Source organism: Elephas maximus, chromosome 1 (assembly GCF_024166365.1).
Source record: "Elephas maximus indicus isolate mEleMax1 chromosome 1, mEleMax1 primary haplotype, whole genome shotgun sequence".
Taxonomy (NCBI): Eukaryota; Metazoa; Chordata; class Mammalia; order Proboscidea; family Elephantidae; genus Elephas; species Elephas maximus.
In genome coordinates, this window is record NC_064819.1 from 230,732,344 (window position 1) to 230,747,605 (window position 15,262).

Here is a 15,262-nt window from a genome sequence, read left to right on the forward strand (position 1 = left end):
CCTACTTCCCGTGGGCAGCCAGTCATTCATAGCACCGGCCTCACTGCGGGAACCCACACCTTTTTCTTTTGAAACATGTGAATTGTACATGTCAGTTAAAGTTAGAAATCATGTTCCACATTTATCATCATTGGAAACTGCTAACCAAGCATTTTTTTCTTTTTTTAATCTTTATTCTGCTTTAAGTGAAAGTTTACAAATCAAGTCAGTGTCTCATACAAAAATTTATATACACTTTGCTATGTACTCCTAGTTGCTTTCCCCCAATGAGACAGCACAGTCCTTCTCTCCACCCTCTTTTTCCGTATCCATTCAGTCAGCTTCTGACTCCCTCTGCCCTCTCATCTCCCCTCCAGACCAGCTGCCCATATAGTCTCATGTGTTTGCTTGATCCAAGAAGCTCACTCCTCACCAGTATCATTTTCTGTCTTATAGTCCAGTCCAATCCCTGTCTGAAGAGTTGGCTTTGGGAATGGTCCCTGTCTTGGGCTAACAGAAGGTCTGGGGACTGTGACCTCCGAGGGGCCTTCTAGTCTCAGTCAGACCATTAAGTCTGGTCTTTTTACAAGAATTTGGGGTCTACATCCCACTGCTCTCCTGCTTCTTCAGAGGTTCTCTGTTGTGTTTCCTGTCAGGGCAGTCATTGGTTGTAGCCGGGCACCATCTAGTTCTTCAGCCTGATGTAGTCTCTGGTTTATGTGGCCCTTTCTGCCTCTTGGGCTCATAATTACCTTGTGTCGTTGGTATTCTTCATTCTTCATTGTTCCAGGTGGTTTGAGACCAATTGATGCATCTTAGATGGCCACTTGCTAGCATTTAAGACCCCAGATGCCACTCTCCAAAGTGGGATGCAGGATGTTTTCTTAATAGATTTTATTATGCCAGTTGATCCAGATGTTCCCTGTAACCATGGTCCCCAAATCCCTGCCCCTGCTATTCTGGCCTTTGAAGCATTCTGTTTATTCAGGAAACTTCTTTGCTTTTGGCTTAGTCCAGTTGTGCTGACCTCTCCTGTATTGTGTGTTGTCTTTACCTTCACCTAAAATAGTTTTTTTCTACTATCTAATTAGTGAATGCCCCTTTCCCTCTTCCCCTCCCCACGCTCGTAACCATCAAAGAATAGTTCCTTCTCTGTTTAAACTCTTTCTTGAGTTCTTGTAATAGCGGTCTCATACAATATTTGCCCTTTTGCACCTGACTGATTTCACTTAGCATAATGCCTTCCAGATTCCTCCATGTTATGAAATGTTTCACGGATTCATCATTGTTCTTTATCAATGTGTAGTATTCCGTTGTGTGAATATACCATAATTTGTTTATTCATACATCTGTTGATTGGATGCTTCCATCTTTTTGCTGTTATAAACAGTGCCGCAATGAACATGGGTGCCAAGAATCTTTTTTTTTTGCCTTTTTTTGTGTGTGAAATAAATACGTAACAAATCGCTTGTCTTTTCAACATTCTTCGTGTGCACAATTTAGTGACATGAGTTACGTTTATCATGTTGTTCCACCATCTCACCATTATCCATTTCCAGTTTCCCATCACCTTAACAGAAGCTCAGCATCCCCTAAGCAGTGAGTCCCCTTTTCCCACCCTCCCACCCTCCCAAGTAACCACTGATGAACTTTGGTCTGCAGATACGTGTCTGTCATAGACATTTCATGTAAGGGAGACCATAAAGTAATTGTCCCTGAACCAAGCACCGTGAACACCTGCCCACCACTCCAGTGTCTTGATTCCAATATCTGCGTCACAGGAGGTCTTTGTAGACATACCGCTAGATACTTTTCCCACTGACAAGTTCAAATTCAGGTTGTTCCAAAATGAACTTGACGATGTCCCTGGTAACTTTCCTTGTTTTTCCTTTAAGCAGTGTGCACTAGTGAATCCACCGCTACCCCTAGGAAAAGTTGCCTTAGTCTTTTTATAGTTTCAGCCATTAAAATGTAGAGTATGGTTAAAGGAGTATTTGATAAACAATTGATTTATTCTAAAAAAGCTCTGTTTTCTATAGCTTGAGTGAAATACTGCTTAAATGAAATCCATCTTCTTTTGTAATTAATTTAGTGTAATCGTCTGCACTTAGGTCCTACAGTTGCCTTTTGATCATCACTGACTGTGACTCATTCACTGAGCAGTAAATATTTATCATGCGCTCACTGTGCACTCAGAGCGCCCTTAGGTGCCAGGGCTGTAGCTGTGTACACTCAAGTCTGGGCCCCCACGGAGCTTAAAGTCATAAAAAATAGAAAAAAGAAGCAAGGACCCCAAAGCCTCTATAACTTGCCTTTTGTGTAAATCCTGGCCTTTCTAGCCCAATAGCCCTGGCTTTACCGCTTAGTGGCTTTGTGTATCTGTAACTTTCCTTCTGTAAAGAGGACGTGACAGCTTACATGGATGTCACAGTGAGATGCCGATGGATAGGAAAATTCCATTAGATGCAAAAGATGCAAAGTTCCTTAAAGGGACCAGATGGAGAAACCACAGAGACCGTTCCACAGAGCAGAAGATGACCGAGTGTGCCCCTCAGTGAGCATCCTGCTGCCTGGGTCCCAGGTTCCCACTCAGGACACACCCTGACAAGGAAGGCTCCCTGCGCCCAGAAGGTGATCCCTGTGCCGTTCTCCCAGAGGGGCTGAGTGCCACCCTTCCTTCCTCTGCCCCTGCCGCTAGCACATCCCACTGTGAGCACCAAGACAGAGGTAACGAAACACCTCCTGGGGCGTCCCTCCACTCCGAGGGCTCCAGGCCCCTGAGGCCCAGGCTGTAGGACAAGAGTCTGGCTCACGGAGTCACTGACTGACAGTGAGGTGAGCTTCCACCACAGTGTTTGACACAAAGTGAGCCTTGGTTATTAAGTGATACACTGATTATTAGTTGATACCACTACTTGCAATGAAATAAAACATAAGACAGACTTTCTCAGGAACGTCATCTTTTCCCAATACGGTTAGATAAAGTGCTTGTATAGCCAAACATGTTTTCTCTGTAATTACACGTAATCCTAAGCTTTTTCTTCTGAATTTGAGAATACCATAACACCAAACTTCTGCTGCTGCTTCATTTTCCAGAAAAAGAGTATTATTCTCTTAAGGCGCCTCCTCCAGCAATAACAACAAAAAAGGCCAAACAAAACAAAACAAAAAAATCAACAATAACCCACAAAATGTGAAGGAATGATTTTGCAGGTATTATTTTAATTTTTTATTGGAAGATGTCCACACAATAGAAGGAGTGTCTTTGTTACGCTGTTCACCACAGTTCAGTATTAGTGGTCTAAGTCCTAGTGATAATAACCAGCAAAGTCTCTACTTAATGCCTGGTGTATCTGCCCAATTACCTAATTCATGTTTATAGTTGTAAGTATATTTTGTTCTTCTCAGACATTGTGGAGGCAGTGAAGTTTGCCAGAAACAGGGCCCTTTTTCTTAGCTCCCTAGAGCTGCTGTAACAGAAACACCACAAGTGGGTGGCTCTAACAAACAGAAATTTATTCTTTCACAGTTAGGAGGCTGGAAGCATGAATTCAGGGCGCCAGCTCTAGGGGAAGGCTTTCGCTCTCTGCTGGCTCTGAGGGAAGTTCCTTGTCTCTTCAGCTTCTGTTCTCGGTTCCTCGGTGATCTCCACTGTGGCATCTGTTTTCCCTCATCTCTGCTTTTTTGCTTCCATGCCTAATCTCCTTTTATATCTCAAAAACGATTGGCTTAAGACATACCCTACGCTGAAACGGTCTCGTTAATACAAAGAAAACTCTGTCCCCAAATGGGATTACATCCACAGGTATAGGGGTTAGGATTTACAGCACTTATTTTGGGGGACACAATTCAATCCATAGCTCTCTTCTTAGCGTCTAGTCAAGGGTCTGTCTTGGTTGCAGGTGCTCTTTGGCACAGCCGACGGGCAGGTGATCGTCATGGACTGCCACGGCCGCATGCTGGCTCACGTCCTGCTGCACGAGTCGGACGGTGTCCTCGGCATGTCCTGGAACTACCCCATCTTCCTGGTGGAGGACAGCAGCGAGAGCGACACTGACTCGGATGACTACTCCCCGCCCCAAGGTAGCGCCTGCCCGTGGCTCCTCGGCTCCCCCTCGTGCCCTTTAACCAGAGGGAACCAGAGCTGTCAGAAAAGAGTGCCGCCCAGCCTCCGCCCTTGACAGCCTGTCTTCTCTCTGCCGTCCCTTTCCTCAGAATAGCTGGTCAAGTTGATTAAGCGCTGTTGGCTGAGCTTCCCCATCGATATAAAATGAGACTTATAGCCCTTCCTGTCCCTGGGGTGGCCTGGGGCTTAGCTGCTTAGTGAGAATAAAAAGAGCTGAAGATGAAAAATTCTGAGCTATTAATATAACTTAATATATGGTATCTCCAAATCCCTAACGTTATGAAAGCCAATGGCTTTAGTTGCATGAGGAAAGGGTTTGTTCTGCCCATAATGAAGGCGAGCACCTTGGGCAGATAATCCGTACCCTGTCCTCTGTATTTCAGGCAGAAGCGACTCTGTTCCGCAGTTCAAAAGAACCCACTCCCTCTCCGTCAGCCTCACAGCGGTGTTAGATGAGTTGGCGTCAGGGTATTTAAACATTTGGACAGTAACAAAGGATCGTTTCGACTCTGATGGGGATATTTTCAAACGTCAGCCTCCTCCGCTTCAGCCGTCCGTTTTGTCCTTCAGATGTGTAAAGGGCCAAACAGAAGTGGAGGCCTTTGATTTTGATGGTGTCTGTCACCAGTGTCAGTACTCAACATGGGCCCTCCGGGGCTTCGGTCTTCACCAGTATTCCACCCCCTGCACCCCCCTCTTTTGGTAAAAGGACAGTGTGTTATGAAAACAATGGGAGGGGAGTGACCTATGGTCAGAGGTTACCGCAAGGCTGCAGGACTCCTGCCTCTGCTGGCCGCAGCCAAGCTCACTGTCCAGGGCTGTTGCAGCATTTTCTTCCCACCAGCATCTGCCTCGCCGGTACTTGGAGCGCTCTTATTTTTCTTCCCCCGCCTGTCACAGAGGGGATGGCGTGCTGTTGATCAATTGATAGTTTTTTTGTTTTTAGTAGAAGAAGGCAATGTTGAAATGTGAGGAGAAAATTGTGATTAGTGGTAGATTTCAGGATCAGCAGGTCTGGGAGGGGGGAGATTCCTCATCCCCATAAATCCAGTTGCGAGGTAACTGTGTCCTTTCCTGATAGGATGTGTCCTGAGTTAAGTGTTGATCATATTTCTAGAGCCTCCTAGTAATAAAGTCAGCATCCTTATAACTAACATTGGACTCAGCATACTTTGAAAACAGAGCTCCTCTGTAGTAGGTTGAATGCAGATTTGCTTATCCCACCCCATTTTTGGAAGAAACACAGTCCAGGAATCAGGTTTATCATGTAAGTCACGGTACATCTAAGAATTGCATTGGGTCCCTGGCTGTTTCTCTAGCTTGCTCTGCTTCTCAGAAGCAACAGGGCAAGTTAGAGGACAACAGAGATCTGGCTGTCAGGTATAGCAGAGGTTTTCCTGCAGCCTGGGGAATTTGAGGGCAGAGGTAGCATCTTAAAGTGGAGCAAAGGAGGGCAGTGACAGAGTCTTCCGTGGGCAAGGCTGAGTCAGGTGAGGGAGCTGTGTCAGGCCCCCCAGCAAGGCTGCCAAAGGACGAGCCCAGGAGCTCTACGAGGGCCTTTGGAAAGAGCCCTGAGTCACCCCAGCACGAAGGCAGGACGTGCTTTTACTCTTTAAAACAACCCATGAAAGGGTCCAGCGCCATAGTCCGTTGCTGCTTCATCCATAAGACCTGGGTGTGGGCTCCAGAGCTTCCACAGCACGCCTTCCCTGGTGCTGGCTGTCCGCGGAGCTCGCTCCCTCACCAGCCCCGTGCGTGTTCAGCCCGCTCTCCAGGTGGCAGGTACTAACTAAGCAGGCACCAGTGGTGGCTGCCCGGGCAGCCCTTGGCTGTGGTATTCAGTGAGAGAGCACTCCAGGTGGGAAAGCAGCTTTTCTGTATAAAACACATGTTGAACCAGGAGGAAAAAAACATTTTCAGCCCTTTTCCCTCCAACCTTGTGTTTGAACAGTGCATGACATTAAAATAATTTACATTTATAGATGATTGGAAACACATGACGCGTTAACACATAGGCTAATAAACTCTTCACATAGGCTAATAAACTCTTCACACGTAGTCTCACCACCCACGAAAGGCCCCAGGGCCGCCCCCCCAGCCCCCACTGGGGGCCTCCTGGCCTTCTGCACCAGGTCCTGACTCTCACTCCAAGCCCTCTGAAGGACCGCCCTTCTGACGGTCCTGTAGTTCTGGGATGACGCGGAACACTGGCCTTATGTGGTGACATCCCAGTCCAGTTTGATCTGCACTACCGGACAGTGTTTACGGCAGTACACGAGACGACAGCTTTGTGGGCCTGGGTTTGGGTCACATGCTCACCACCTTCTTTCACTCGGCGCCTTGTCCCACAGATGGCCCGGCAGCATACCCCATCCCGGTGCAGAACATCAAGCCGCTGCTCACCGTCAGCTTCACCTCGGGGGACATCAGCTTAATGAACAGCTACGACGACCTGTCTCCTATTGTCATCCGCTCGGGGCTGAAAGGTACAGAGCACCCACAGGTCAGCCGTGCATGTCCACCTCCAGGCCAGGGATGTCCCACCAGCACTGTAGATTCCTATCTGCTGCAGTGACCCCCTCTGTGCTCGATGGAGTCTGGTCAGTAAAGGTCACTTCTCCTCAACTGCTTTGCTTATCTGACAAGTCAATACCTAGTCTTACCTCGAGAGGGCTTCCTGATACTCAGTCCTTGTCGGAACATGCTCGTTCCCTCACTAACACAGGTGTGCTCGTCTCTTGGGTGCCCAAGTGTGTGTGCACCGGATACACGAGGGGTCAGCACAGTGAGCTGACAGCATCACGTGTCGTTCTGGAGGCACAGGGCACCCTTTACAGAGCACCCTGTATTTTGAGAGTGTGGCAGGCTGATTAAGGAACCGACTGTGATGCAGGAACGTTACCTTGAGAAACAATACTTGGGGAAGTTCCACAGTTGCAGACTGACGTACTGATGTTAAGGCTGACATCAAGTGCTGTCGCCTTACTGATAGATGTTGTAAAGAAAACCAGTGTGCCTGGGCATTTGGAGGGGTCTGAAGTTTGCCATTCAAAGATGTCACTGAAGGTGTGACCCTGAGGGGTTCTTTGGAAAACAGTTCTGTCTGCTCAGGTTGAGTGGTATAATGTAGAAAGTTCTAAAAATTCAGTTCCTGGGCTTCCTCTGGTCCGTGACGTGAAAGGGGCCTTTTGTAATGGGATGGGATATGCAGATTTCTGAGGGGCAGGTGGGGGACAAGCCTGCACCTTCAGTACAACCTAGGACTGTCATTCCAAAATGATCAGTCCAGGGGGTATCGCCACATGCTCCTTCATCAGGTCTGAGTTATTCAGGAATCACAGTGGTATAAATAGTCAAGTTCAAGTACGAAACTGTTGGTTGGCAGGAATATATCCTACCTGCCTTCACACCCCTCAAGTGCTAATTCATTTTAATCTATAGAATATTTTTGGAACAGAAGTTCACTCCCTCTTTTGGGTAACCCATTCTGCTATTTGAAAACTGTAATTCTAAGGAAGTCTTTAGTCCGTGCATTCCTAAGGGACATGAGCTATGAAGAAAGCCTCCTTTTTTGGCACAGATGGACCCCATTAGGAGCTGTGTACATTTGTGATGAGGATGAACGTGAATTCTGTGTGCTTTCCCAGTCATTTTTGTCTGCACGTTTTGTCTTTCGTGGAGCTAAAACAGGCACGGTCATCAGACATTCTCCCATATAGTCAGTAACCCAGGCTCTACTTTTTTCCTTGAAAAATTCTATTTTCAAACCTTAATAAACCTTTAAGTTTATTAATTTCTTTGGAACCTTCTAATTCTGGAACCCTGGACTTTGCCCTCTACCAAATATCTGGTCACGGTTGAAAACATCACAACTCAGTTCCTTTTTATCCTTTATGTGGTGACTTTTTCTAATTTTTCCAGATTTTGTTTATGGAAGCTATTTTTTACACCTTGGATGTATTATTTCTTATTATGTCTATCACATTAGATTGTATCTGAGCAACGCTTCTGACAGAGTCCCACCAACTGTGTGGTAGAGGGGTAGGAGCACAGATTGGGCAGTTGGGGAGTAAAAAATTTTTGTTTTATTTTTATTGTGCTTTAAGTGAAAGTTTACAAATCAAGTCATTCTCTCACACAAAAATTTATATACACCATGCTATGTATTCCTAGTTGCTCTCTCCTAATGAGACAGCACACTCCTTTTCTCCACTGTCTATTTTTGGGTCCATTTGGCCAGCTTCTGTCCTCCTCTGCTTTCTCAACCCCGCTCCAGACAGGAGCTGTCCACATAGTCTCATGTGTCGACTTGATCCAAGAAGCTCACTCCTCACCAGTATCATTTTCTATCCCATAGTCCAGTCCAATCCCTGTCTGAAGAGTTGGCTTTGGGAATGGGCCCTGTCTTGGACTAACAGAAGGTCTGGGAACCATGACCTCCGGGGTCCATCTAGTCTCAGTCAGACCATTATGTCTGCTCTTTTTATGAGAATTTGAGGTCTGTATCCCACTGCTCTCCTGCTCCCTCAGGGGTTCTCTGTTGTGTTCCCTGTCAGGGCAGCCATTAGTTGTAGCTGGGCACTATCTAGTTCTTTTGGCCACAGGCTAATGCAGTCTCTGGTTTATGTGGCCCTTTCTGTCTCTTGGGCTCATAATTACCTTGTGTCTTTGGTGTTCTTCGTTCTCCTTTGCTCCAGGTGGGTTCAGACCAATTGATGCATCTTAGATGGCTTTAGCATTTAAGACCCCAAACACTGCTCTCCAAAGTGGGATGCAGAATGTTTTCTTAATAGATTTTATTATGCCAGTTGACTTAGATGTTTCCTGAAACCATGGGCCCCAAACCCCTGCCCCTGCTACTCTGGCCTTCGAAGCATTCAGTTTATTCAGGAAACTGCTTTGCTTTTGGTTTAGTCCAGTTGTACTGACCTCTCCTGTATTGTGTGTTATCTTTTCCTTCACCTAAAATAGTTCTTATTTACTATCTAATTAGTGAAAACCCCTCTCACTCACTCCCTCCCCTCTCTCATAGCCATCAAAGAATATTTCCTTCTCTGTTTAAACTATTTTTCAAGTTCTTATAATAGTGCTCTCATACAATATTTGTCCTTTTGCACCTGACTAATTCCACTCAGCATAATGCCTTCCAGAGTCCTCCGTGTTATGAAATGTTTCACCGATTCATCATTGTTCTTTATCGATGCGTAGTAAGTTTTTTGTTTGTAGTATTCCATTGTGTGAATATACCATAATTTATCCATTCATCCATTGATGGACACCTTGATTGCTTCAGTTTTTTTTTGGTATTGTAAACAGTGCTGCAGTGAACATGGTGTGCATGTATCTCTTCATGTAAAGGCTCTTATTTCTCTAGGACATATTCCAAGGAGTGGGATTGCTGGATCATATGGTAGTTCTAGTTCTAGTTTTTTAAGGAAGACCCTAATCGGTTTCCAAAGTGGTTGTACCATTTAACATTCCGACCAGCAGTGTATAAGTGTTCTAGTCTCTCCACAACCTCCCCAACATTTATTAGTTTGTGTTTTTTGGATTAATGCCAGCCTTGTTGGAGTGAGATGGAATCTCATTGTAGTTTTGATTTGCATTTCTCTAATGGCTAATGATCATGAGCGTTTCCTCATGTATCTGTTAGCTACCTGAATGTCTTCTTCAGTGAAGTGTCTGTTCATATCCTTTGCCCATTTTTTAATTGGGTTATTTGTCTTTTTGTAGTTCAGTTTTTGCAGTATCGTGTAGATTTTAGAGTTCAGACGCTGATCGGAAATATCCCAGCTAAAAACTTTTTCCCAGTGTGTAGGTAATCTTTTTTGGTGAAGTCTTTGGATGAGCATAGGTGTTTGATTTTTAGGAGCTCCCAGTTATCTAGTTACTCTTCTGCATTGTTAGTAATATTTTGTATACTGTTCATGCATGTATTAGGGCTCCTAGCATTGTCCCTATTTTTATTTCCATGATCGTTATAAATTTTATATATAGGTCTTTGATTCGTTTTGAGTTAGTTTTTGTACATGGGGTGAGGTATGGGTCTTGTTTCATTTCTTTTTTAAATAATTTTTTTTGTGCTTTAAGTGAAAGTTTACAATTCAAGTCAGTCTCTCACACAAAAACCCATATACACCTTGCTACACACTCCCAATTACTCTCCCCCTAATGAGACAGCCTGCTCTCTCCCTCCACTCTCTCTTTTCGTGTCCTTTTCACCAGCTTCTAACCCCCTCCACCCCTCTCATCTCCCCTCCAGGCAGGAGATGCCAACTTAGCCTCCAGTGTCCACCTGATCCAAGAAGCTCACTCCTCACCAGCATCCCTCTCCAACCCATTGTCCAGTCCAATCCATGTCTGAAGAGTTGGCTTCAGGAATGGTTCCTGTCCTGGGCCAACAGAAGGTCTGGGGGCCTTGACCACTGGGGTCCTTCTAGTCTCAGTCAGACCATTAAGTCTGGTGTTATGAGAATTTGGGGTCTGCATCCCACTGCTCTCCTGCTCCCTCAGGGGTTCTCTGTTGTGTTCCCTGTCAGGGCAGTCATCGGTTGTAGCCAGGCACCATCTAGTTCTTCTGGTCTCAGGATGATGTAGTCTCTGGTTTATGTGGCCCCTTCTGTCTCTTAGGCTCGTAACTGCCTTGTGTCCTTAATGTTCTTCATGTTCCTTTGATCCAGGTGGGTTGAGACCCATTGATGCATCTTAGATGGCTGCTTGCTAGCGTTTAAGACCCCAGACGCCACTCTTCAAAGTGGAATGCAGAATGTTTTCTTAATAGATTTTATTATGCAAATTGACTTAGATGTCCCCTGAAACCATAGTCCCCAGACCCCTGCCCCTGCTACGCTGGCCTTTGAAGCGTTCAGTTTATTCAGGGAACTTCTTTGCTTTTGGTTTAGTGCAATTGTGCTCGCATCCCCTGTATTGTGTGCTGTCTTTCCCTTCACCTAAAGTAGTTCTTATCTACTATCTAATTAGTGAATGGCCCTCTCCCACCCTCCCTCCCTTCCCCCCTCATAACCACGAAAGAATGTTTTTTTCTCAGTTTAAACTATTTTTCAAGTTCTTATAATAGTGGTCTTACACAATATTTGCCCTTTTGCAACCGACTAATTTCACTCGGTATAATGCCTTCCAGGTTCCTCCATGTTATGAAATGTGTCACAGATTCCTCACTGTTCTTCATCGCTGCGTAGTATTCCATTGTGTGACTATACCATAATTTATTTATCCATTCATCCGTCGATGGGCACCTTGGTTGTTTCCATCTTGTTGCTGTTGTAAACAGTGCTAATAAACATGGATGTGCATATATCTGTTTGTGTAAAGGCTCTTATTTCTCTAGGATATATTCCAAGGAGTGGGATTGCTGGATCGTATGGTAGTTCTATTTCTAGCTTTTTAAGGAAGCGCCAAATCGATTTCCAAAGCCGTTGTACCATTTGACATTCCCACCAGCAGTGTATAAGTGTTCCAATCTCTCCACAGCCTCTCCAACATTTATTCTTTTGTGTTTTTTGGATGAATGCCAGCCTTGTTGGAGTAGGATGGAATCTCATTGTAGTTTTGATCTGCATTTCTCTAATGGCTAATGATACTGAACATTTCCTCATATATCTGTTAGCTACCGGAATGTCTTCTTCAGTGAAGTGTCTATTCATATCTTTTGTCCATTTTTTAATTGGGTTATTTGTCTTTTTGCAATATCATGTAGATTTTAGAGATCAGGCGCTGATCAGAAATGTCATAGTTAAAAACTTTTTCCCAGTCTGTAGGGAGTCTTTTTACTCTTCTGGTGAAGTCTTTGGATGAACATAGGTGTTTGATTTTTAGGAGCTCCCTGTTATCTATTTTTTCTTCTGCATTATTAGTAATGTTTTGTATACTGTTTATGCCATGTATTAGGGCTCCTAGCATTGTTGCTGTTTTTATTTCCACGATCTTTATCATTATAAATTTTATATATAGGTCTTTGATTCGTTTTGAGTTAGTTTTTGTACATGGGGTGAGGTATGGGTCTTGTTTCATTTTTTTGCAGGTGGATATCTAGTTATGCCAGCACCATTTGTTAGAGACTTTTTTTTCCCCATTTAATTGACTTTGGGTCTTTGTCAAATATCAGCTGCTCATATGTGGATGGATTTATGTCTGGATTCTCAGTTCTGTTCCGTTAGTCTATGTATCTGTTGTTGTACCAGTACCAGGCTCTTTTGACTACTGTGGCAGTGTAATAGGTTCTAAAATCGGGTAGTGTAAGGCCTCCCACTTTGTTCTTCTTTTTCAGTAATGCTTTACTTATCTGGGCCTCTTTCCCTTCCATATGAAGTTGGTGATTTGTTTCTCTGTCTCATTAAAAAATGTCGTTGGGATTTGGATTGGAATTGCATTATATCTGTCGATTGCTTTTGGTAGAAAAGACATTTTTACACTGTTAAGTCTTCCTATCCATGAGCAAGGTATGTTTTTCCAGTTAATGTAGGTCTCTTTTGGTTTCTTGCAGTAGTGTCTTGTAATTTTCTTTGTATAGGTCTTTCACGTCTCTGGTAAGATGTATTCCTAAGTATTTTATCTTCTCGCGGGCTACTTTAAATGGTATTGATTTGGTGATTTCCTCTTCAATGTTCTTTTTGTTGGTGTAGAGGAAGCCAACTGATTTTTGTATGTTTATCTGGTATCCTGATACTCTGCTAAACTCTTCGGTTAGTTTCAGTAGTTTTCTTTATGGTTTTCTGTGTATAAGATCATGTCATCTGCAAGTACAGATACTTTTACTTCTTCCTTACCAATCTGGATGTCCTTTATTTCTTTATCTAGCCTAATTGCTCTGGCACCAGCACAATGTTGAATAAGAGTGGTGATAAAGGGCATCCTTGTCTGGTTCCCTATCTCAGTGGGAATGCTTTCAGACTCTCTGCATTTAGGATGATGTTGGCTATTGGCTTTGTATTAATGCCCTTTATTACGTTGAGGAATTTTCATTCTATTCCTACTTTGCTGAGAGGAGAGTTTTTATTGTGAATGGGTGTTGGACTTTGTCAAATGCCTTTTCTGCATCAATTGATAAGATCGTGTGGTTTTTGTGTTTTGTTTTATTTGTATGATGGATTACATTGGTTTTTCTAATGTTGAAACATCCCTGCATACCTGATATGAATCCCACTTGGTCATGGTGAATTATTTTTTTTGATATGTTGTTGAATTCTATTGGCTAGAATTTTGTTGAGGATTTTTACATCTGAGTTCATGAGGGATATAGGTCTGTAATTTTCTTTTCCTGTGGTGTCTTTACCTGGTTTTGATATCAGGGATATGCTGGCTTCATAGAATGAGTTTGGGAGTATTCCATCCTTTTCTATGCTCTGAAATACCTTTAGTAGTAGAGGTGTTAACTCTTCTCTGAAAGTTTGGTAGAATTCTGCAGTGAAGCCATCCAGGCCAGGGCTTTTTTTTTGTTGGGAGTTTTTTGATTACCTTTTCAATCTCTTCTTTTGTTATGGGTTTATTTAGTAGTTCTACCTCTGTTTGTGTTACTTATGGTAGTTAGTGAGTTTCCAGAAATTCACCCATTTCTTCTAGGTTTTCAAATTTGTTAGAGTACAGTTTTTTTGTAGTAATCGGATATGATTCTTTTTATTTCAGTTGGGTCTGTTGTAATAGCGCCATCTCATTTCTTATTTGGGTTATTTGGTTCCTCTCCTGTTTTTCTTTTGTCAGTTTGGCCAGTAGTTTATCAACTTTCTTAATTTTTTCAAAGAAACAGCTTTTGGTCGTGTTAACTCTTTCAATTGTTTTTCTGTTTTCTATTTCATTTAATTCTGCTCTAATTTTTATTATTTGCTTTCTTTGGATGCCTGAGGGTTTCTTTTGTTGCTCTCTTTCTATTTGTTCAAGTTGTAGGGATAATTCTTTGATTTTGGCCCTTTCTTCTTTTTGGATGTGTGCATTTATTGATGTAACTTAACCTCTGAGCGCTGCTTTTGCTGTGTCCCACTTTCTGATAGGAAGTGTTTTCATTCTCATTGGATTCTATGAATTTGTTGATTCCATCCTTCATCTCTTCTATAGCCCAGTTGTTTCTGAGTAGGGTATTGTTCAGTTTCCAAGTGTTTACTGTATTTTCCCTGCTTTTTCTGTTACTGATTTCTACTTTTATTGCCTTATGGTCAGAGGAGGTGCTTTGTAATATTTCGATGTTTTGGATTCTGCTAAGGCTTGCTTTATGACCTAATATGTGGTCTATTCTAGAGAGTGTTCCATGTGCATTGGAAAAGAAGTTATACTTGCTTGCCGTGGGGTGGAGTGTTCTGTATGTGTCTATGAGGTCAAGTTGGTTGATTGTGGCTTTTAGATGTTCCATGTCTTTATTGAGCTTCTTTCTGGATGTTCTGTCCTTCATTGAAAGTGGCGTATTGAAGTCTACTACTATTCTTATGGAGCTGTCTGTCTCACTTTTCATTGCTGTTAGAGTTTGTCTTAGGTATCTTGCAGCCCTTTTATTGGATGCATAAATATTTGATATGGTTCTAGCCTCCCGGTATATTGTCCCTTTAACTGTTATATAGTGTCTTTCATTATCATTTGTGGTGGATTTAACTTTAAAGTCTATTTTGTCAGAAGTTAATATTACCACTCCTGTTCTTTTTTGGTTGTTGTTTGCTAGATATATTGTTTTCCGTCCTTTGAGTTTTAGTTTGTTTGTGCCTCTGAGACTAAGAGGTGTGTCTCTTGTAGGTAGCATATAGACAGATCATGTTTTTTAATCCATTCTGCCACTCTCTGTCTGTTTATTGGTGCATTTAGCCCATTTATAGTCAGTGTAGTTATGGATGGGTATGAATTTAGTGCTGTCATTATGATGTCTTTTTTTATGTGTTGTTGACAGTTTCTTTTTCCCACTTAATGTTTTGTGCTGTGTAGTTTGTCTTTATATATTATCTTTTCCTCTCATTGGTTGTTGATTTTGTTTCTGCTGTGTCTCTGTTTTTTTCTTATATTTTATTTTGATGAGTAGGATTGTTAGTCTCCTTTGTGGTTACCTTAATATTTACCCCCCTCTTTTTCTAAGTTTAAAGCTAAGTTTTATTTCTTTATGTCACCTTGTCTTCCTCTCTATATGAAAGATCTATGACTACATTTCTTAGTCCTTCTTTATTG

At 43.0% G+C, this 15,262-nt stretch overlaps 1 protein-coding gene across 6 annotated transcripts in view; it reads left to right on the forward strand.

Moving 5' to 3' along the window:
• Nucleotides 1-15,262, forward strand: part of TULP4 (TUB like protein 4) — a 304,765-nt gene that overhangs the window by 236,926 nt on the left and 52,577 nt on the right. For all 6 annotated transcript variants that reach the window (XM_049904582.1, XM_049904572.1, XM_049904561.1 and 3 more), the window contains 2 exons: nucleotides 3,882-4,062; nucleotides 6,457-6,591. In XM_049904582.1, coding sequence (XP_049760539.1) covers nucleotides 3,882-4,062; nucleotides 6,457-6,591 — 316 coding nt within the window. The remainder of the gene's footprint in view (nucleotides 1-3,881; nucleotides 4,063-6,456; nucleotides 6,592-15,262) is intronic.